This window comes from Hemibagrus wyckioides, linkage group LG22 (genome assembly GCF_019097595.1).
Source record: "Hemibagrus wyckioides isolate EC202008001 linkage group LG22, SWU_Hwy_1.0, whole genome shotgun sequence".
In the NCBI taxonomy this organism is placed as follows: Eukaryota; Metazoa; Chordata; class Actinopteri; order Siluriformes; family Bagridae; genus Hemibagrus; species Hemibagrus wyckioides.
Window position 1 is genome coordinate 22,650,756 of NC_080731.1, and position 24,099 is coordinate 22,674,854.

The 24,099-nt window shown below is 45.4% G+C and overlaps 1 protein-coding gene across 3 annotated transcripts in view; it reads left to right on the forward strand.

Moving 5' to 3' along the window:
- The window catches only part of slc1a3a (solute carrier family 1 member 3a), a 62,926-nt gene extending 43,540 nt beyond the window's left edge, over positions 1-19,386 (forward strand). For all 3 annotated transcript variants that reach the window (XM_058375635.1, XM_058375637.1, XM_058375636.1), the window contains exons 8-10: positions 6,421-6,615; positions 13,467-13,601; positions 18,478-19,386. In XM_058375635.1, coding sequence (XP_058231618.1) covers positions 6,421-6,615; positions 13,467-13,601; positions 18,478-18,691 — 544 coding nt within the window. In that variant the 3' untranslated portion in view covers positions 18,692-19,386. The remainder of the gene's footprint in view (positions 1-6,420; positions 6,616-13,466; positions 13,602-18,477) is intronic.
- The last annotated feature ends 4,713 nt before the right edge of the window (positions 19,387-24,099 follow it).

Sequence of the window (24,099 nt, forward strand, 5' to 3'; positions counted from 1 at the left end):
TCTACACACCAGTACACCAGTGTACACTACACCTACAGACCAGTACACCAGTGTACACTACACCTACACACACCAGTACACCAGTGTACACCACACCTACAGACCATTAAACCAGTGTACACTACACCTACACTCCAGTACACCAGTATACACAACACCTACACACCAGTACACCAGTGTACACTACACCTACAGACCAGTACACCAGTGTACACTACACCTACACACCAGTACACCAGTGTACACTACACCTACACACCATTACACCAGTGTACACTACATCTACACACCAGTACACCAGTGTACACTACACCTACACACCAGTACACTACACATACACACCACTAAACCAGTGTACACCACACCTACACACCAGTAAACCAGTGTACACCACACCTACACACCAGTACACCAGTGTACACCACACCTACACACCAATACACCAGAGTACACCACACCTACACACCATTACACCAGTGTACACCACACCTACACACGATTACACCAGTGTACACCACACCTACACACCTGTACACCAGTGTACACCACACCTACAGACCAGTACACCAGTGTACACCACACCTACACACCAGTACACCAGTGTACACCACACCTACACACCATTACACCAGTGTACACCACACCTACACACGATTACACCAGTGTACACCACACCTACACACCAGTACACCAGTGTACACCACACCTACACACCAGTACACCAGTGTACACCACACCTACAGACCAGTACACCAGTGTACACCACACCTACACACCAGTACACCAGTGTACACCACACCTACACACCATTACACCAGTGTACACTACACCTACACACCATTTCACCAGTGTACACCACACCTACACACCATTACACCAGTGTACACTACACCTACACACCATTACACCAATTTACATTATACGTACACACCAGTGTACACCACACCTACAGACCAGTACACCAGTGTACACCACACCTACACACCAGTACACCAGTGTACACCACACCTACACACGATTACACCAGTGTACACCACACCTACACACCAGTACACCAGTGTACACCACACCTACACACCAGTACACCAGTGTACACCACACCTACACACCAGTACACCAGTGTACACCACACCTACAGACCAGTACACCAGTGTACACCACGCTTACACACCAGTACACCAGTGTACACCACACATACACACCAGTACACCAGTGTACACCACACCTACAGACCAGTACACCAGTGTACACCACACCTACACACCATTACACCAGTGTACACCACACCTAAACACCAGTACACCAGTGTACACCACACATAAACACCAGTACACCAGTGTACACCACACCTACACACGATTACACTAGTGTACACCACACCTACACACCAGTACACCAGTGTACACCACACCTACAGACCAGTACACCAGTGTACACCACACCTAAACACCAGTACACCAGTGTACACCACACCTAAACACCAGTACACCAGTGTACACCACACCTACACACCAGTACACCAGTGTACACCACGCCTACAGACCAGTACACCAGTGTACACTACACCTACACACACCAGTACACCAGTGTACACCACACCTACAGACCATTAAACCAGTGTACACTACACCTACACTCCAGTACACCAGTATACACAACACCTACACACCAGTACACCAGTGTACACTACACCTACAGACCAGTTCACCGGTGTACACTACACCTACAGACAAATACACCAGTGTACACTACACCTACACACCAGTACACCAGTGTACACTACACCTACACACCATTACACCAGTGTACACTACACCTACACACCAATACACCAGTGTACACTACACCTACACACCAGTACACTACACCTTCACACCAATACACCAGTGTACACTACACCTACACACCAGTACACTACACCTACACACCAGTACACCAGTGTACACTACACCTACACACCAGTACACCAGTGTACACTACACCTACACACCAGTACACCAGTGTACACTACACCTACACACCAGTACACCAGTGTACACCACACCTACACACCAGTACACCAGTGTACACTACACCTACACACCAGTACACCAGTGTACACCACACCTACACACCATTACACCAGTGTACACTACACCTACACACCAGTACACCAGTGTACACCACATCTACACTCCAGTACACTACTGTACACTACACCTACACACCAGTACACCAGTGTACACTACATCCACAGACAAGTACACTAGTGTACACTACACCTACTCACCATTACACCAGTGTACACTACACCTACTCACCATTACACCAGTGTACACCACACCTACACACCAGTACACTACACCTACACACCAGTACACCAGTGTACACTACACCTACACACACTAGTACACCAGTGTACACCACACCTACACACCAGTACACCAGTGTACACCACACCTACACACCAGTACACCAGTGTACACCACGCCTACAGACCAGTACACCAGTGTACACTACACCTACACACACCAGTACACCAGTGTACACAACACCTACACACCAGTAAACCAGTGTACACTACACCTACAGACCAGTACACCGGTGTACACTACACCTACAGACAAATACACCAGTGTACACTACACCTACACACCAGTACACCAGTGTACACTACACCTACACACCATTACACCAGTGTACACTACATCTACACACCAGTACACCAGTGTACACTACACCTACACACCAGTACACCACACCTACACACCAGTACACCAGTGTACACCACACCTACACACCAGTACACCAGTGTACACTACACCTACACACCAGTACACCAGTGTACACTACACCTTCACACCAGTACACCACACCTACAGACCAGTACACCAGTGCACGCTACACCTACACACCAGTACATTAGTGTACTCCACACATACACACCAGTACACCAGTATACACTACACCTACAGAACAGTACACCAGTGTACACTACACCTACACACCATTACACCAGTGTACACCACACCTACACACCAGGACACCAGTGTACACTACACCTACACACCATTACACGAGTGTACACTACACCTACACACCATTACACCAGTGTACACCACACCTACACACCAGTACACCAGTGTACACCACACCTACACACCATTACACCAGTATACACTACACCTACACACCATTTCACCAGTGTACACCACACCTACACACCATTACACCAGTGTACACTACACCTACACACCAGTACACCAGTATACACTACACCTACACACCATTTCACCAGTGTACACCACACCTACACACCATTACACCAGTGTACACTACACCTACACACCATTACACCAATTTACATTATACGTACACACCAGTGTACACCACACCTACACACCATTACACCAGTGTACACTACACCTACACACCATTACACCAATTTACATTACACGTACACACCATTGCACCAGTGTACACCACACCTACACACCATTACACCAGAGTACACCACACCTACACACCAGTACACCAGTGTACACCACACCTACACACCAGTACACCAGTGTACACCACACCTACACACAAGTACACCAGTGTACACTACACCTACACACACCAGTAAACCAGTGTACACTACACCTACACACACCAGTAAACCAGTGTACACTACACATACACACCACTAAACCAGTGTACACCACACCTACACACCAGTAAACCAGTGTACACCACACCTACAGACCAGTACACCAGTGTACACCACACCTAAACACCAGTACACCAGTGTACACCACACCTAAACACCAGTACACCAGTGTACACCACACCTACACACGATTACACTAGTGTACACCACACCTACACACCAGTACACCAGTGTACACCACACCTACACACCAGTACACCAGTGTACACCACGCCTACAGACCAGTACACCAGTGTACACTACACCTACACACACCAGTACACCAGTGTACACAACACCTACACACCAGTAAACCAGTGTACACTACACCTACAGACCAGTACACCAGTGTACACTACACCTACAGACAAATACACCAGTGTACACTACACCTACACACCAGTACACCAGTGTACACTACACCTACACACCATTACACCAGTGTACACTACATCTACACACCAGTACACCAGTGTACACTACACCTACACACCAGTACACCACACCTACACACCAGTACACCAGTGTACACCACACCTACACACCAGTACACCAGTGTACACTACACCTACACACCAGTACACCAGTGTACACTACACCTTCACACCAGTACACCACACCTACACACCAGTACACCAGTGCACGCTACACCTACACACCAGTACATTAGTGTACTCCACACATACACACCAGTACACCAGTATACACTACACCTACAGACCAGTACACCAGTGTACACTACACCTACACACCATTACACCAGTGTACACCACACCTACACACCAGGACACCAGTGTACACTACACCTACACACCATTACACGAGTGTACACTACACCTACACACCATTACACCAGTGTACACCACACCTACACACCATTTCACCAGTGTACACCACACCTACACACCATTACACCAGTGTACACTACACCTACACACCATTACAGCAATGTACATTACACGTACACACCATTGCACCAGTGTAAACCACACCTACACACCATTACACCAGAGTACACCACACCTACACACCAGTACACCAGTGTACACCACACCTACACACCAGTACACCAGTGTACACCACACCTACACACAAGTACACCAGTGTAAACTACACCTACACACACCAGTAAACCAGTGTACACTACACATACACACCACTAAACCAGTGTACACCACACCTACACACCAGTAAACCAGTGTACACCACACCTACAGACCAGTACACCAGTGTACACCACACCTACACACCATTACACCAGTGTACACCACACCTACACCATTACACCAGTGTACACCACATCTACACACCAGTACACCAGTGTACACTACACCTACAGACCAGTACAACAGTGTACACTACACCTACACACCAGTACACCAGTGTACACTACACGTACACACCAGTACACCAGTGTACACTACACCTACACACGATTACACTAGTGTACACCACACCTACACACCAGTACACCAGTGTACACCACACCTACACACCAGTACACCAGTGTACACCACGCCTACAGACCAGTACACCAGTGTACACTACACCTACACACACCAGTACACCAGTGTACACAACACCTACACACCAGTAAACCAGTGTACACTACACCTACACACCAGTACACCAGTGTACACTACACCTACACACCAGTACACCAGTGTACACTACACCTACACACCATTACACCAGTGTACACTACACCTACACACCAGTAGACCACACCTACACACCAGTACACCAGTATACACTACACCTACACACCAGTACACCAGTGTACACTACACATACACACCAGTAAACCAATGTACACTACACCTACACACCAGTACACCAGTGTACACTACACCTACAGATCAGTACACCAGTGTACACTACACCTACAGACCAGTACACCAGTGTACACTACACCTACACACCAGTACACCAGTGTACACCACACCTACACACCAGTACACCAGTGTACACCACAACTACATACCAGTACACCAGTGTAGAACACATCTACACATCAATACACCAGTGTACACTACACCTACACACCAGTACACCAGTGTACACTACACCTACACACCAGTACACCAGTGTACACTACACCTACACACCAGTACACCAGTGTACACTACACCTACACACCAGTACACCAGTGTACACTACACCTACACACCAGTACACCAGTGTACACCATACCAGTACACCAGTGTACACTACACCTACACACCAGTACACCAGTGTACACTACACCTACAGACCAGTACACCAGTGTACACTACACCTACACACCAGTACACCAGTGTACACTACACCTACACACCAGTACATTAGTGTACTCCACACATACACACCAGTACACCAGTGTACACTACACCTACACACCAGTACACCAGTGTACACTACACCTACACACCAGTACACCAGTGTACACTACACATACACACCAGTACACCAGTGTACACTACACCTACACACCAGTACACCAGTGTACACTACACATACACACCAGTACAACAATGTACACTACACCTACACACCAGTACACCAGTGTACACCACACCTACCGACCAGTACACCAGTGTACACTACACCTACAGACACATGCCTCTACACTACACACACACACACATACACACACATCCTGCACATGTGTTCATAGCTTTAATGCACAAACCTTTTCAGATCTCAGAATACAAACTGTGTGTGTGTGTTTGTGTGTGTGTGTGTGTGTGTGTATGTGTGTTTGTGTGTAGCTCTGCCACTCTGCCCATCACGTTTAAGTGTCTGGAGGAGAATAATGGGTTGGATAAGCGGGTCACGCGGTTCGTGTTGCCAGTAGGAGCCACCATCAATATGGACGGCACGGCACTGTATGAGGCTCTCGCTGCCATCTTCATCGCTCAGGTCAACAACATGGACCTTAACTTTGGCCAGATCCTCACAGTCAGGTACACACACACAAACACACACACACAGAAACTATCATTTTGCTTTTTTCCTTAGTATTCACTAATCACATGTATCATGATTCTTGGTTCCTCATAAGAACAAATCAATTCGCCTGCACACCATGGAGTCAGACCCATATACGGGATTCAAAGAAGCGCTGCTTTGTTAACATAAACACAAGACATGGGGCAGACTAACCTAATAACAAAGCCATGACCATGCACAATAACAAGTACAGAAACAATGACCGACAAAGACAGGTAAAACAGGACCCCTATATATAGGGCAGAACATAGGGCTATTGAGGAACAGGTGACACGGTGGGAATGAGAACAGTGGGAAAGGTGTGGCACAAAATACACACAACAGTGCAGGCTCCAGAGATTCGCCTGCCAGCACCCCCTTCTGGTCTGGCAGGGAGCTGTACAGCTGTTCCTGACAAAGCTTTTTTGTTTGATGTAGGAATTATTCTATAGATATATATTTACTCCTTTTTTCCCAAGAAACCATTGGGACATTGCTCAGGTGAAGTACCTCAAAGATGAAATCGATCACAGTGTCTAAAATCTTATATCTACATTTCCAAAAACCTCTAATTTTGGGGAATATGTCCCAGTGGACACGTCCCAGGATATGTGGAAGCGGTCACCATTCTGAGATCCACATCACCTCCAGCATTTGGAGTCACCTGTTACTTTTATTTTCGTTTTGGAGTAATACAAAAAAAAAAACCGAGTAATTTTTCTTCAGCACAGTTCTCTCCAGTATAAAGAGCAGGAACTTGACCATTGGAGCTATTGTAGTTTTCCCCAATCCTCAGCTATTATTACTGTGCTTTTCTCGCTTTCCCGTCTCTCCTTAATATATAACACTGTCTCTGCCTGTAGATCCGTCAGTGCTCTGTATAATTCAGTTTATACTTCAGTATAAAAGTCAGTATACAATTCAGTATATAAATCAGTATATAATTCAGTATCTAAATCAGTATATAATTCAGTATCTAAATCAGTATATAAATCAGTATATAAGTCAGTATATAATTCAGTATATAAATCAGTATATAATTCAGTATCTAAATCAGTATATAAATCAGTATATAAGTCAGTATATAATTCAGTATATAAATCAGTATATAATTCAGTATATAATTCAGTATATAAGTCATTAGATAAGTCTGTATATAAGTCAGTATATGAGTCAGTATATAAATCAGTAATAGCCTGAGCCTTGTACACTGAGGTGATTATTAACTATAATATTCAGATTTGGGTTCTCATCCATCTCTTTTTTAATTTTCGGATAAAAACGTTGTTGCAGTTGGAGATATCTGATCCTAGATTCAAGAGGAAATTTGTCTTTCAGAGATTACAAATCTGTAATCTGTAATCTATACTCTGTGTTCATGACATCACAGTAAGATGTAAGTTCTTTCCTGGACCATGCTTTGAAACTCTTTTCTACCATATTTGGTTTAAAACCATTTGCAGCCCATTTCAATACTTTCACCTTTATATTTCATGATTTCATGGTTACCTTTCATCTTCAGTGACCGCTCGTATAGGGATCTCCCCTAAATTCAATTCAATTCAATTCAATTCAATTCAATTCAGTTTTATTTGTATAGCGCTTTTAACAAAGAGCATTGTTTCAAAGCAGTTTTACATGAGAAACAACATAAGAAAACAACAAACATATGAACAGACAAACAGACAGACAGTCCTAGATGTTATCCCAAGTGAGCAAGCCTGAGGTGACTGAGGCGACTGTGGCAAGGAAAAACTCCCTTAGATGGTATGAGGAAGAAACCTTGAGAGGAACCAGACTCAAAAGGGAACCCATCCTCATTTGGGTGACAATCGTGTGATGCAGATACAGCATGTGTATAGTGTTATGTAAATCAATAAGGAGGTTGTTGTCCACAGCGCTGCTTGAATATCCCAATCCTCACAAGCAGAACCCGGCTGGAGCTGGTCCATCTCCGGATGCCACTGGAGCACAGTCTCTGTATGCCTCGGGATGGGTAGAAGAAGGGAAACAATGGAACAGCATTAGCGTAGCTGCTGTTCATAATATTAGCAGTACTAGATGATAATGTGCATTTAATCAGATGTACTGGAGCACAAGGTTATGGGATGTGTTAGATGTATGTCAGGATAAAGAGATAAGTCTTTAGTCTACATTTAAACTGGGAGACTGTGTCTGAGCCCCGAACACTGTCAGGAAGACTGTTCCAAAGTTTAGGAGCTAAATACAAAAACGCTCTACCCCTGTGGACTTTGATATTCTGGGAACTACCAGAAGTCCGGAACTTTGTGATCTTAAAGAGCGTGGTGGATTGTAACGTGTTAGAAGACTGGAGAGATAGGTGGGAGCTAAACCAATTAGAGCCTTGTATGTAATTAGTGCTAATTTATAGTCAATTCTAAACTTCACAGGTAGCCAGTGCAGGGATGATAATATTGGGGTTATATGATCATATTTTCTTGATCTAGTAAGAACTCTGGCGGCTGCATTCTGGACTTACTGTAGCTTGTTTATTGAAGATGCAGGACAAACACCTAGTAATGCATTACAGTAGACCAGTCTGGAGGTCAGGAATGCATGAACTAGTTTTTCTGCATCAGATACAGATAAAATGTTCCTAAGCTTGGCAATATTTCTAAGATGGAAGAAGGCTGTTTTTGTGATATTGGAAATATGATTCCACAGGTCTTTACTGTAAAGCTAGTAGTAACAGTACATCCTTCTAGGTGCAAGCTGAATTGCGAGAGCTTCTCTGTACTAGTTTTTGGGTCAATAAGTAATATCTCTGTCTTATCAGAATTTAATAATAGGAAATTATCGGTCATCCAATCTCTAATATCTTTAACACACTCAGTTAGTCTAGACAAATTGGATATTTCATCTGGTTTTAATGAGATATATAACTGGGTATCATCGGCATAACAATGGAAATTAATCCCATGCCTTCTAATGATGTCACCCAATGGAAGCATGTATACTGAGAAAAGCAGAGGTCCTAAAACTGACCCTTGTGGTACCCCGTATTTCACTGGCACTACACTGGACAGTTCTCCATTTAAATCTACAGAGTGGTATGGATCAGACCGGTAGGATCTAATCCATTTTAATGCCTGTCCCTGCATACCTGTGTGATTTTATAAGCGATCTATGAGGATATTATGATCTATAGTGTGGAATGCAGCACTAAGATCAAGCAGGACTAAAATGGAGATGCAGCCTTGGTCCGAAGCTAAAAGCAAGTCATTAGTGATTTTAACTAGTGCAGTTTCTGTACTATGATGGGGCCTAAAACCTGACTGAAATTCTTCAAGGATATTGTTTTCCTGTAGGAAGGAGCATAATTGAGTTGATACCTTTTCTAATATTTTAGATGTAAACGGAAGGTTTGAAATCGGTCTGTAATTTGATATTTCATCAGGGTCCAGTTTCGGTTTCTTAAGAAGAGGCTTAATAACTGCTAACTTAAGAGATTTTGGGACATGACCTAGAAATAACGAAGAGTTAATAATATTAAGAGGCTCTCCAGCTGCATGTATCACTTCTTTCAGCAATCTAGTTGGAATTGGATCTAACAAACACGTTGTTGGTTTAGCCGTGGTGATAAGTTTAACTAGCTCTTCCTGCCCTATGCTGGTAAAGCATTGTAGCTTTAAGTGTGGAGCTATAGGCTGGTGTGGATCACCGGATGCTGTCAGTGGTTGAACATCCAATATTTTGTTCCTGATACTATCAATTTTTTTAGTGAAGAAATTCATAAAGTCCTCACTACTAAACTGTGCTGAAATACTCTCTCCAGAAATCTGATGTTTTGTTAGTTTAGCCACTGTACTGAATAAGAATCTGGGATTGTTCTGGTTTATTTCAATCAGTTTGCTCAGATGCTCAGCCCTAGCAGCTTTTAGAGCCTGTCTATAGTTAGCCAGACTGTCTTTATACACAATTCTAAAAACTTCTAATTTGGTTTTTCTCCACTTTCGCTCGAGGTCACGGGTTGCTCTCTTGAGGGTGTGAGTATGACTATTGTATCATGGTGCAGGTGTTTTATCTCTGACCTTTTTTAGTCGGATGGGGGCAACAGTGTCTAGTGTGCTGGTGAAAATATTGCTTATGCTGTTGGTTACTTCATCTAGTGCATCTGCATTTCTGGGTCTAGTAAGAAGTTGAGACAGATCTGGCAGATTGTTTGTAAATCTGTCTTTAGTGGTCAGAGTTATAGTTCTACCAAGTTTATAACGTGGAGAGACATGTCTAATATGTTCTACAGGTAGAGTGTACACTAAGAGGTGATGGTCTGTGATGTCATCACTTTGAGGTAGAACGGTTATATCGGACTAGTGTAGTCTAGTGTATGATTAAAATGATGGGTTGGTCTATTAATGTTTTGTTTAACCCCAAAGGAATTTAGTAAATCTATAAATGCGAGTCCTAACGCATCATTAGCATCGTCTACATGAATGTTAAAGTCTCCTACAATTAACACTTTGTCAAAACTGATCAAAAGATCTGAGAGTAAATGTGAAAACTCATTAAGAAAAACACCGTAGGGCCCCGGGGGTCTGTACACGGTGGCCAGGGCAAGAGATAGTAGGGATTTTTTATGCCTGTCTGAGAGTGCAACATTAAGGACAAGCACTTCAAATGAGTTAAACCTGGGTCCTGTTTTCTGAGTAACAGTAAGAGAATTGTTATAGATCGTTGCAACACCACCTCCACGACCTGTCTGACGGGGCTCATGCTTATATGAATATCCTGACGGAGTAGACTCATTCAGACCAATGTGGTCATTTGGTCTAAGCCAGGTTTCAGTAAGACAGAGTGCGTGGAAACTATAATCTGAGATCATTTCATTAATAATAAGTGCTTTTGGTGCAAGAGATCTAATGTTCAGAAGCCCAAACTTAAGAAATTGTTTTTCTTTACCTATTTGGTCTTTTTCAGGATTAATTGTGATAAGATTATTTCGAGAGTTATTAACGAATTTATCTTTTGATCTCAGTAATCAGGGAACAGACACAGTTTCTATAGGATGAGCTATGTGTGAACTTGTATTAGTCTGGTGAATTGAACAGTAGCTATTATAGATATAATCTGAGGAATGACTTACCAGTCAGATGGTGCGCAGTGTCCTGGAGATGTTGTCCAAGAGGACTGCTGCTCCGGCTCTGCTTGGGTGAAGGCCATCGTAACGGTAGAGCCTAGGATGCTCCCAGAAAACATTCCAATTATCAACAAATGTTATATTCTGTTCTTGACACCAAGACTGTAACCATTCATTAAATGCAAATAGCCTATTTGAACCTGAACCTTTCGATTCCTCGCTGGAACGTGGGAAGTGGTCCTGACACGATGATCCTCGTCGGGGGCGATGTGGTGCGAACCTTCTCCGCCAGGTTCTTGAAGTCCTTCTTCAGGATCTCCGTCTGCCTCAGCCTGATGTCGTTCGTGCCAGCATGGAGGACCACGGCTCCGATGTTCTTGGTGAGGATCACCGGTACCTGTGCAGCGACATCAACAACACGAGTTTCAAGATCTCGAAGATGGGTGGCGGCAGAGGGGGAGAGGTCCTCGGCCGGGGCAAGGCACGTGTCTTCCGCTGCTGCTGCATCCAGGCTCCGTGGTACCCTGGCGCTAGAGTGAACGAAACCTGGGCGGGCTGCTTCCTAACTGTGCTGGGCCTGGGCAGAGAAACACGAGGTGTTGAGGTTGTGGGAGTGACCGTATCATGCCGCGGTTTTACCTGGGACAGTTGAGCGTCTCTCCGCTGTCGCAGCTGGGCTAGCTTCACCTGAAGGTCATGGATCTGCTTCTCCACGGCCTCCAGCTCCGCATCCACTGAGTACAGCTCGAAGGAATCCTCACCTGCACTCAAAGGCAAACCCACAACCGACATAGTGTTAAAATTAAGTAGAATAACAGAGATAATTGGTGAAAATGTAAAATCTAAACAGACTCAAGATAGCCGGGCTAGTGGGTTAGCGTGCTAATAGCAGGGCTAACAGGTTAGCGTGCTAGTGGGCTAACCAGCTGAAAGCGTGCTAGTGGGTAACCAGCTGTAAGCTGGTGTTCAGGAAAACAAATAAAACTAGTGATGTGGCACTATATGTTATGTGGCACTATCAGCTAGTGAAGATGTTATAAAAAGTTGTGATCTAGGATAGAAAACTAGGAAACTTAGCCGAAATTGTAGGTCAACTTGACGGAGCCCAGAAAAACATGTCTGCCTTCTGAATCAGTAGACACTCCCCCACACATCTAAACCCACACATCTCTAGATCTTTCCATTCTGCCTGAAACTCTGGGCTGCATGTTCTGTATCATGTATAATATACCTATCTGTATATTTTGTTCAGCGTGTTAATTCTAAAACATATCTTCACTTCTATACACTGATTGTACATACATATATAGATCATATTTATACCTATTTAAAAATGTAACTGCATTTCATTGGCTCTGTACATGTACTCTGCACAATGACAGTAAAGTTGAATCTAATCTAACCTAATCTAATCTAATCAATGCTAATCTAATCTAATCTATTCTAATTGAATCGATCCTACTCTACTCTAATCTGATCTACTCTACTCTAATCTACTCTAATCTAACCTAATCTAATCTAATCTAATCTAATCTAATCTAATCTAATCTAATCTAATGTACTCTAATCTAATTTAATCTGATCTAATCTAATCTAATTTAATCTGCTCTACTCTATTCTAATCTGCTCAAATCTACAACATGTTATAGCTCTCAGCTGCATAGTACAGTACAAATTATTTATTTTAATTCCAGTTAATAAAATGTTGTTCTGCTAAAACTTCATCAGTATCACAGCCACGGCAGCCAGCATCGGAGCAGCGGGGATCCCCCAGGCTGGCCTAGTTACCATGGTGATAGTGCTGACCTCTGTAGGACTTCCAACTGATGACATCACTCTCATCATCGCAGTGGATTGGTTCCTGTGAGTGTATTCTGCTATGTGTTTCCTATCAAGGACAAAGTGCCACAAGCTGAAATGTAGTACTGTGTGTGTGTGTGTGTGTGAGAACTGAATACAGGAAGAGTTTTTCCCTTTTCCACAGTTCATTACCCACAATTCACCTGCTTATAATCACTCCAACATCTGAGTCCAATGAACCAGTTCTGACCTTCTGATCACACACACACACACGAGAACTCTATTATTGTTGTTGCCCCACAGATTGGGGGATGTTCTGTTATTTAATATTTCTATTAAGTTAGTGACGCTTCTGTCTCATCTTTTTAACAATTTGGCCATTTTTTTAGGAACACCACATTAATGCAGTTCTTTAATCAGCAGCACAGTGTAGCTGCAGAACAACACACTGGGGGAGGTGCTGTTATAGGAAAATAATATCTGAGCTGTTATAGTTTGTTGCGACTCACCTGCGGCAGGCTGGTTTGGATCCATATGCAGTCCGTAAAGCACTCTCGTAGTCCGTTATCAGTCCGTAAAATCAGTAATCATAAAGCCAGTAAATTCAGCAGTAATTCTCAAATCCACAGGACATAAACCAAGGTCCGAACACAATAATCCACAACACGGGTAAATCCAAAAACGAAGAACAAATGTTTCAGTACCTCTCAGTACAATGATAATTCACAATATGGCATGGTAAGCACGCTGTATAAATCCTGTAAGGTACTGCTTCTGTGGTGGACTAATATTCGGGCCATGGCTCCGCTGGCCTGACACCAGAGGCCCCGTTACATAACCTCCCCTCTAGGAACACCTCCAGATGTTCTGCGGCATGGCCGCTGGGCAGGGCCGTTCATGTGGTGTCAAGGCACCTAGGAGGGGTCCAAGGTGTACTGCAGGCGTCGTTGGTGGCGGTGGGAATTCAGAAGGGTGCTCACCCGGTAAGCAGGATAGCCACCAATTTCGTAGGTGGTGGCTTTTCTGCAGGTCATGCCTCGCCCCGGTGAGCATGTGCTGGCTTCAACAGAGAAACATGAAACATTGACGAGATGTGATATGTCGGTAGGCGCTCCAACCTGTATGCAACCGGGTTGATCTGTTGCACTATCCTGAACGGCCTTATGAAGCAAGGGCTCAGTTTCTGACATGGCAGCCTCAATTTTAAATTCTTTGTTGACAGCCACACCCATTGGCCCACCTGAACAGAGGTGTTTGGTAACCCAGGACACATTGGAAGGGCATGAGTCCCACCGACAAATGGATGAGTGATTTCTGGGCGCATTCTGCCCATGGGACAAACTCAGTCCATCTCTGCTGTTCCCTGTTGCAGTATGACCGCAAGTACCAGACAATTTCCTGGTTGAGGCACTTGGTTTGGCTGTTAGACTGTGGATGGAAACTCCAGGTGTGGCTCACATTGATGTTTAGGAGAGAACAAAACGCCTTCCATACTCGGGAGGTGAATTGCATACCTCGGTCCGACACAATGTCCTCTGAGAGGCCAAAAATGCGATACACATGGTGGAAGAGTACAGTCGCAGTCTCCATGGCCGTAGGCAACACCTTCAGCAGGACCAGGCGGTATGCCTTGGAGAACTGGTCAATCGCTACCAGTATGGTGTTATATCCCTCTCATTCAACCAGGTCTGTGATGAAGTTCAGGGCAATGTGAGACCACAGACGTTGTGGAACGGTTAGGGGTTTCAGGAGGCCTATGGGGAGCTGGTGGCTCGTCCTGGATTGGGCACAGGTAAGTAAGTGAGTAAGGGGCACCAAAACCGGTTCTGTATCAGGGTGGTGGTACAGCGTATACTAGGGTGGCCTGAACTAGGTGCCTCATGCACCCACTGCATAACTCCGGGGCATAATGGTGTGGGTACATAGAGCCCGTGGGTATAGTGGTGGAGGTTTGTTGGTGTGCACCTGCAGGATCTCCCCCTCCAGGTCCCAACATACTTGAGCAAGCACAGTTGATAGTGGCAATATTGGTTCTGGACACATCGGGGCACTCAGGGGGTCATGCCATCGTCAGCATCCACCTTCCGATTTTGGACCCCAACCGGAAGGAAACAAAATTGAAATCTAGTGAAGAAGAGTGCCCATCTGGCCTGGCGTGGGTTCAACCAGCGGGCACTATGAAGATATTCTGGGTTCCAGTGATCTTATATTCATAATGTCTTTTCATAGTATGGAACGCAGTCTTCCATTTGTCCCTCTCACGGATTCTGACTAGGTTGTAGTCGCTGCGCAGATCTAATTTTGTGAATATCTTGGCCTCTCTCAGCTGCTCCAGGGCTGTAGGGACCAATGGGAGAGGATAGGGGTAACGCACCGTTATGGCATTGAGCTCACAATAGTGAATACAGGGTCTCAATCCACCATCCTTTTTTTCAACAAAGAAGAAACCTGCAGCTGCCGACGAGGTGGAGGGGCAGATGTAGCCAGCTGCTAAAGCTTCCTCTATATAATCGTCCATGGCCTTAGATTCAGGTAGTGAGAGGGGGTAGACCTTACCCTTTTAAAAAATCTAATTTAATTCAAATTCAAATTTTATTTGTCACATACTTAATCATACACAGTATGATATGCAGTGAAATGCTTATAAAGCTGTTTTGATCCTTGAAAAGGAAAAAGGAATAAGGACAGAAAAAAGAAAAGGATAAAATATAAAATACAAAATATAAAATATAAAAACTACAATTTTTACAGTAGATAAAATAAAATATAAATAAAATATACACAGAATACGGTATGGTGTAAAATGTACACTACCAGTCCAAGTTTGGACACACCTTTTAATTCAGTGTTTTTTGTTTAGGGATTTATTTTCTACATTCTAGAACAATCCTGGAGATTTCAAAACTATGAAATAACACACATGGACTTCAGTAATCCATATGTAATGACAACAAAAAACAGTCAGTTGTTATTTTAAGACACGAAGGTCAGGTGTTCTGGAATAGTTCTTGCAAGAACAGTATTGTCAAGTGCATTTGCTAAACCCATCAAGCACCATGATGAAACTGGCTCACATGAAGACCATCCCAGTAAAGCAAGACCAAAACTTACCTCTGCTGCAGAGGAGAAGTTCATTTAGAGTTACCAGCCTCAGAAATCACCAATTAACAGCACCATGGAATGAAATGAGATGATGAGCAGCAGTGTTATTGTCCATCTTTAAACTGCAGGTGTGCACAAGTCCTCTTTATGAGTAAACAGGAGCTGAAATATAAAATATATGTTTTATGTGTTGAGTACCTCAGTACATTTGCAATGTGCAAATGTACGGTGTGTTTGGTTGTGGTGTGTTTCAACACGTGTGAAGGAAATATAGCGAAGTCTTTCGGCGGGATGCTCTGGGGTAACAGATCGATTGCGCAGTCCCACTGACAATGGGGAGGGAGATGGGCGGCTCTCTGCCTGCTAAATGCTTCATGAACGACTGGTACTCAGGGAATGGGGACCTCGTCCTTCACCTCGGGGCTTTCTATGAAAGTGGAGTGGCACAATCAGGTGAGCACCTTCCTGAGACAGTGCACCCTGCAGTAGGTGGACCAGTGGGTCAGCTCCCCCTCCTTCCAGTTGACGCGGGGATTGTGACATTGAATCCAGAGAAAACCAAGCATGAGAGGGTTCTTGGGGGAAGTGATAACATAGAACAGGGTCTCCTCAACGTGTAGCATGCCCACCTGAAGAGTGAGTGGGGTGGTGATGTGCATGATAATGCCCTCTCCACCTTATCACAGCCGTCACTCTTAGAGGGGAGCCGAGTAGGAAGGCGGAGCTCCTCCACTAGGCAGTGGTCTAGGTTTTAGGTTGACGGCCATGCCGGAGTCCACTAGGGCTGGAAACACACGAGAAACCCGATCATGGTGCAGCGTTACTAATAGCACAAAGCAAGAATTAGTTCTGATCATACTCACCTGGGGTTTGGGGCTTTGTTCGGGACACGTAGCATATTGGTGGCCTGATCCCCCGCAATGGAAGCACAAACGCAGACGTTTATGGCGTCCCAGCTGCTCCTCCCTAGAGTGCCCCTCTGTCCTCACAGGCTGTGGCTTGAAGTATGAGACCAGGAGGTGGCAGCATTGGTGGAGGAGGTTATCGAGTCGGATAGCGGTGGTGATGTACTCTGACAGGCTGGTGCCCGTTTTTCTACACACCATTTCTGCCTGTAAGGTGAAGTTGAGACCCCCTCAGAACACAGCCATGAATGTCATGTCATTCCAGCCACTCTGAACCACCAGGGAGCGGAATTTTACAGCAAAGTCCGCTGCTGACTCTGATCCTGGCGTAATTTGAGCAGTTGCATGGATATATCATGCCCCCTTGCAGGATATTTGTAAATTTGACCCATAAAGTAAATGAAGGAAGTCCTCACCTATGGGTCATTGTCCCACACCACCAATGCCCAATCGAGGGCCCTTCCGATTAGCAGTGAGAGGAGGAACACGCACTTGGTCACCTGCTCACGGTACACCTCTGACTGCTTCAGTGGTGGGCTAATATTCGGCCATGGGCTCTCTCCGGTTACCTGATGCCGGAGACACCGTTACACAGTTACACTGGCAAGCAATATAATATTGACCCTAAACATTAGACTAACATTATAATACTGACCCTTCCATTAAATTACTTACTCTAAACATTATATTACTGACCCTAACATTATAATACTGACCCTAACATTATAATACTGACCCTAAACATTATAATACTGACCCTAACATTATAATACTGACCCTAACATTATATTACTTACCCTAAACATTATATTACTAACCTAAAATTATAATACTGACCCTAACATTATAATACTGACCCTAACATTATACTACTGACCCTAAATGTTGTATTACTGACCCTAAACATCTCTCTTTCTCTCTCTCTCTCTTAGAGACCGTTTGCGCACCACCACTAATGTCCTTGGTGACTCCATCGGGGCAGGTGTGGTGGAGTTTTTGTCTCGTCATGAGCTTCACTCAGCGGATGTTGAAGTGGGGAACTCGGTGGTGGAGGAGAGCAAGACGAAGAAGTTGCCCTATCACCCCGTCTCTCAGGAGAACGAGTACGAGAACGACAAAATCCCCAACAATGAGACCAAGATGTAGCTGAACATGGCCAAAGACTCTGAAACAAACAGACCACACCTCCTTCCCTCAGATACTGATGCATTGTGGGTAACATGGACTTGCCACTCAGTCAGGAGTTTAGAATTCTTTTGTTTTTGTTTCTTTTCTAGCTGCTGTATAAAAATCATACATTAACATGGAGAGTTACATTAAACTGAGCCAGCATGCTAACATACAGCATCAGCGAATACGTAACATGCTTCTGTTAGTGGACTAGCTAATTCCTCCACTCATACACACAGGTGTGGACATTTTATCGAGACGTAGCAGGTCAGAATTCTGCATTAACTAGCAGAACACAAGCTAGAACATAATGCTAATCTCTGTTAAGTAAGATGTTGCTGATGCTAACTAGCATTTCTCAGTTTTATACACCATCACTCTATGTGTCACGCAATCCTGCCATCTTTGATAAGACACTTATAGCAACTTTAGCCTTTAGCATTGCGGCTACACTGACCGTTAGCGAGCAGTAGCTTAATGTGTGGTATTTCACCTCAGAGTCATTAGTTAGTATATAAGTTCAAAGCTAATTATAAATGTGGCTAATACACTGCTAATTGAATTTAGATGGCATATTTTAGCATGCTAGCTGAGTTTAGCCCCGCCCCATTCTACTGTGTATGTCATTATGTGATTTTTTATGTGTTCTCAAAACTTTTTCAAATAAAACAAATAAATTGTCACAGAAACGCCTTAATATCCCACAATGCAATGCAAACAAAAGAGCATTAATGTGTGAGAGCAGATACAGGAGTCCAGTCTACTGGACCTGCAGATTGACCACATGACCACATGCTGGATGAGGTCATGTGACCGTGATGTCACTATTCCTGGTTTCATTAAAACACTTTTGTGTGTGTGTGTGTGTGTATGTGTGTGTGTGTGTGTTACTGTGTGTGTTACTGTGTGAGTGAGTGTGTGTGTGTGTGTGTTACTGAGTGTACATGTGTGTGTGTGTGTGTGAGAATTTGAGTATGTATTTGTGTGTGTGTGTGTGTGTATGTGTGTGTGTGTTACTGTGTGTGTTACTGTGTGAGTGAGTGTGTGTGTGTGTAAGTTTGTGTGTGTGTGTGTGTGAGAATGTGAGTATGTATTTGTGTGTGTGTGTGTGTGTGTGTATGTGCGTGTGTGTGTGTTACTGTGTGTGTTACTGTGAGTGAGTGTGTGTGTGTGTGTGTAAGTTAGTGTGTGTGTGTGTGTGTGTGTGTGTGAGAATGTGAGTATGTATTTGTGTGTGTGTGTGTGTGTGTATGTGCGTGTGTGTGTGTTACTGAGTGTATGTGTGTGTGTAAGTTAGTGTGTGTGTGTGTGTGAGAATGTGAGTATGTATTTGTGTGTGTGTGTGTGTTGAGTGTGTGTGTGTATATGCATGTGTGTGTGTTACTGTGTGTGTTACTGTGTGTGTGTGTGTTACTGAGTGTACATGTGTGTGTAAGTTAGTGTGTGTGTGTGTGTGTGTGTGTGTGAGAATGTGAGTATGTATTTGTGTGTGTGTGTGTGTTGAGTGTGTGTGTGTGTGCATGTGTGTGTGTGTTACTGTGTGTGTTACTGTGTGTGTGTGTGTTACTGAGTGTACATGTGTGTGTGAGAATATGTGTATGTATTTGTATGTTTGTGTGTGTTGCGTGTGTGTGTGTGTGTGTCTCAGTTCTGAGCTGAGAGAATGCAGTGCTGTTCATTTCTGATTAAAACTGAGGTGATCTGCAGCAATGAAGCCATAGATCTGCTCCTCCTGAGGTCTAATTCAGTGTCATATTTCAGCAGCACACTCCAGGTTTCTGAAGCTCAGCTCTGAAGGTTGATTCATCACCTCCTGAGATCACTGGAGGTTCATCTACAGAACTGAGGATGGTGTTGAGGAGCAGGAGTACAGTGGTGTGTGTACATGGAGTAGAGTATTGGCCACAGCACACAGCCTTGTTGAGAGCCAATGCTGAGTATGATGGTGGACGTGAGTTGGACACCAAGCTGAACAGAGTGGTTTGTGGTGAAGTTCTTTATTCAGGTGCAGGTCAGGAGACACCAGGTGAGGTATGGATCAGCTAGACTGCTGACTGGTTTGACTGGGATGATGGTTGAAATCTGAGCTGTAGTCTGTGAAAAACATTGTTACAGAGGTTCTCTGGAGCTCCAGGTGGCTCAGTGTGGTGTGACAGGTTCTTACCCCAGTCTCTGTTTCTGTCCTAATGGATGGCTGTGTGGCCTGCTAGATGAACTGCAGCATCAGGAACTAGCGTGTAAAGCCAGGAGACTGTTCTCATCATCACATTGCAATTCCCAGTGAAACCATTTACTGTGAACTGGAGTTCAACTGGAGACCAACTGGAGTTCAGCTGGAGACCAACTGGAGTTCAACTGGAGACCAACTGGAGTTCAACTGGAGTTCAGCTGGAGACCAGCTGGAGACCAGCTTGTTCATTTTGTGTTATTGATTTGGTGTTGATGAGAAAGAAGCTTGTGGTTGCTCTGGTACATTAATATGATGTTTGTCCACTAGACACTACATTACCATGATGTTTCTCCACTACACACTACATTAACATGATGTTTCTCCACTACACACTACATTAACATGATGTTTGTCCACTACACACTACAATAACATGATGATGTTTGTCCACTACACACTACATTAACATGATGTTTGTCCACTAGACACTACATTAACATGATGTTTGTCCACTACACACTACATTAACATGATGATGTTTGTCCACTACACACTACATTAACATGATGTTTGTCCACTAGACACTACATTAACATGATGTTTGTCCACTACACACTACATTAACATGATGATGATTGTCCACAAAAAAACACATGTGGACTGGTTGGGCAAACTCCCATGAACCCTTAAGCACCCTGCGGAGGGTATAGAGCTGGTCCAGTGTCCCACGACTAGGACGAAACCCGCATTGTTCCTCCTGAATCCGTGTTTCGACTAAAGGTTGGACTCTCCTCTCCAGTACCCTGGAATAGACTTTCTCTGGGAGGCTGAGGAGTGTGATCCCCCTATAGTTGGAACACACCCTCCGATCCCCCTTCTTAAAAAGAGGGACCACCACCCCGGTCACCCAGTCCAGAGGCACTGTCCCTGACTGCCACGCTATGTTGCAGAGACATGTCAGCCAAGACAGCCCCACAACATCCAGAGACTTAAAGTACTCAGGGCAAATCTCATCCACTCCCGGCGCCTTGCCACCAAGGAGCTGCTGGACTACCTCAGTGACTTCAGCTTGGGTAATGGATGAATCTACCTCTGAGTCCTCAGCCTCTGCTTCCTCTACGGAAGGTGTGTCAGTAGAATTGAGGAGATCCTCGAAGTATTCCTTCCACCTTCCGACAATATCCCCAGTCGAGGTCAGCAACTCTCCACCAGCACCATACACAGTGCTGGCAGAGAGCTGCTTACCCCTTCTGAGGCGCCGGACGGTCTGCCAGAATTTCCCCAAGGCCGACCGATAGTCCTTCTCCATGGCCTCCCCGAACTCCTCCCAGACCCGAGTTTTTGCTTCCACAACCACCCGAGCTGCAGCTCGCTTGGCCTGCCTATACTCATCAGCTGCCTCCGGAGTCCCACGAGCCAACCAGGCTCGATGGGACTCTTTCTTCAGCTTGACAGCATCCCTTACTTCCAGTGTCCACCACTGGGTTCGGGGATTGCCACCACAACAGGTACCAGAGACCTCACGGCTAAAACTCCTGGTAGCTGCGTCAACAATGGAGGAGGAGAACATGGTCCACTCAGACTCAATGTCCCCAACCTCCCTCGGAATCTTGTCGAAACTCTCCCGGAGGTGGGAGTTGAAGACCTCCCTAACAGAGGGTTCAGCCACACGTTCCCAACAGACCCCCACAATACGTTTGGGTCTGCCAAGTCTGTCCGGCATCCTCCTCTGCAAGCGGATCCAACTCACCACCAGGTGGTGATCAGTTGACAGCTCAGCCCCTCTCTTCACCCTAGTGTCCAAGACATATGGCCGAAGGTCAGATGACACGACCACAAAGTCGATCATCAACCTCTGGCCTAAGGTGTCCTGGTACCACGTGTACTGATGGGCACCCTTATGCTTGAACATGGTGTTCATTATGGACAGACTGTGACTAGCACAGAAGTCCAATAACAGAACACCACTCGAGTTCAGATCGGGGGGGCCGTTCCTCCCAATCACGCCCCTCCAGGTAACACTGTCGTTACCCACATGGGCGTTGAAGTCCCCCAGTATAACTATGGAGTCCCCAGTCGGGGCACCTTCCAGCACCCCTCGTAGGGTCTCCAAGAAGGTTGGGTATTCCACACTGCTGTTCGGCCAGTAAGCCGAAACAACAGTGAGGCCCCTATCCCCCACCCGAAGGTGCAGGGAAACCACCCTCTCGTTTACTGGGGAAAACTCCAACACATGGCGGCTGAGCTCGGGGGCTATAAGCAAGCCCACCCCAGCCCGCCACCTCTCACCATGAGGTACTCCATAGTAGTAGAGGGTCCGACCTCTCTCAAGGAGTTGGGTTCCAGAGCCCAGGCTGTGCATGGAGGCGAGCCCAACTATCTCTAGCCGGTACCGCTCAGCCTCCCCCACCAGCTCAGGCTCCTTCCCCCCCAGTGAAGTGACATTCCATGTCCCAAGAGCCAGATTCTTTAACCAGGGTTTGAGTCGTCTAGGCCACTGCCCATGACTGCTACCCAAAACACATCGCACCAGCCCCTTATGGTACTTCCTGCGGGTGGTAGGCCTACGGGAAGACTGGCCTACATCGCTCTTTCGGGCTATGCCCAGCCGAGTCCCATAGGCGAAGACTTGGCCACCAGGCGCTCGCCTGCGTGCCCCAGCCCCAGGCCTGGCTCCAGGTTGGGGCCCCGGTAACGCCGATCTGGGCGACGTAACGGTCCTTGCTTTCTTTTTCTTCATAAGGGGGATTTGAACCGCTCTTAGTCTGACCCATCACCTAGGACCCATTTGCCTTGGGAGACCCTACCAGGGGCACTTAGCCCCCGACAACATGGCTCCTAGGCTCATTCGGGTACTCAAATCCCTCCACCACAATAAGGTGGCGGTTCAGGGAGGGGAGTTTGCCCAACCAGTCCACATGTGTTTTGTGGACTTGGAGAAGGCATTCGACCATGTCCCTCGTGGCATCCTGTGGGAGGTGCTCTGGGAGTATGGGGTCCGTGGCCCTCTGTTAAGGGCTGTTCGGTCTCTGTATGACCGGAGCAGGAGCTTGGTTCGCATTGCCGGCTGTAATTCAGATCTGTTCCCAGTGCATGTTGGACTCCAGCAGGGCTGTCCTTTGTCACCAGTTCTGTTCATTATTTTTATGGACAGAATTTCTAGGCACAGCCAGGTGGTGGAGGGAGTCTGGTTTGGGGACCATAGGATCTCGTT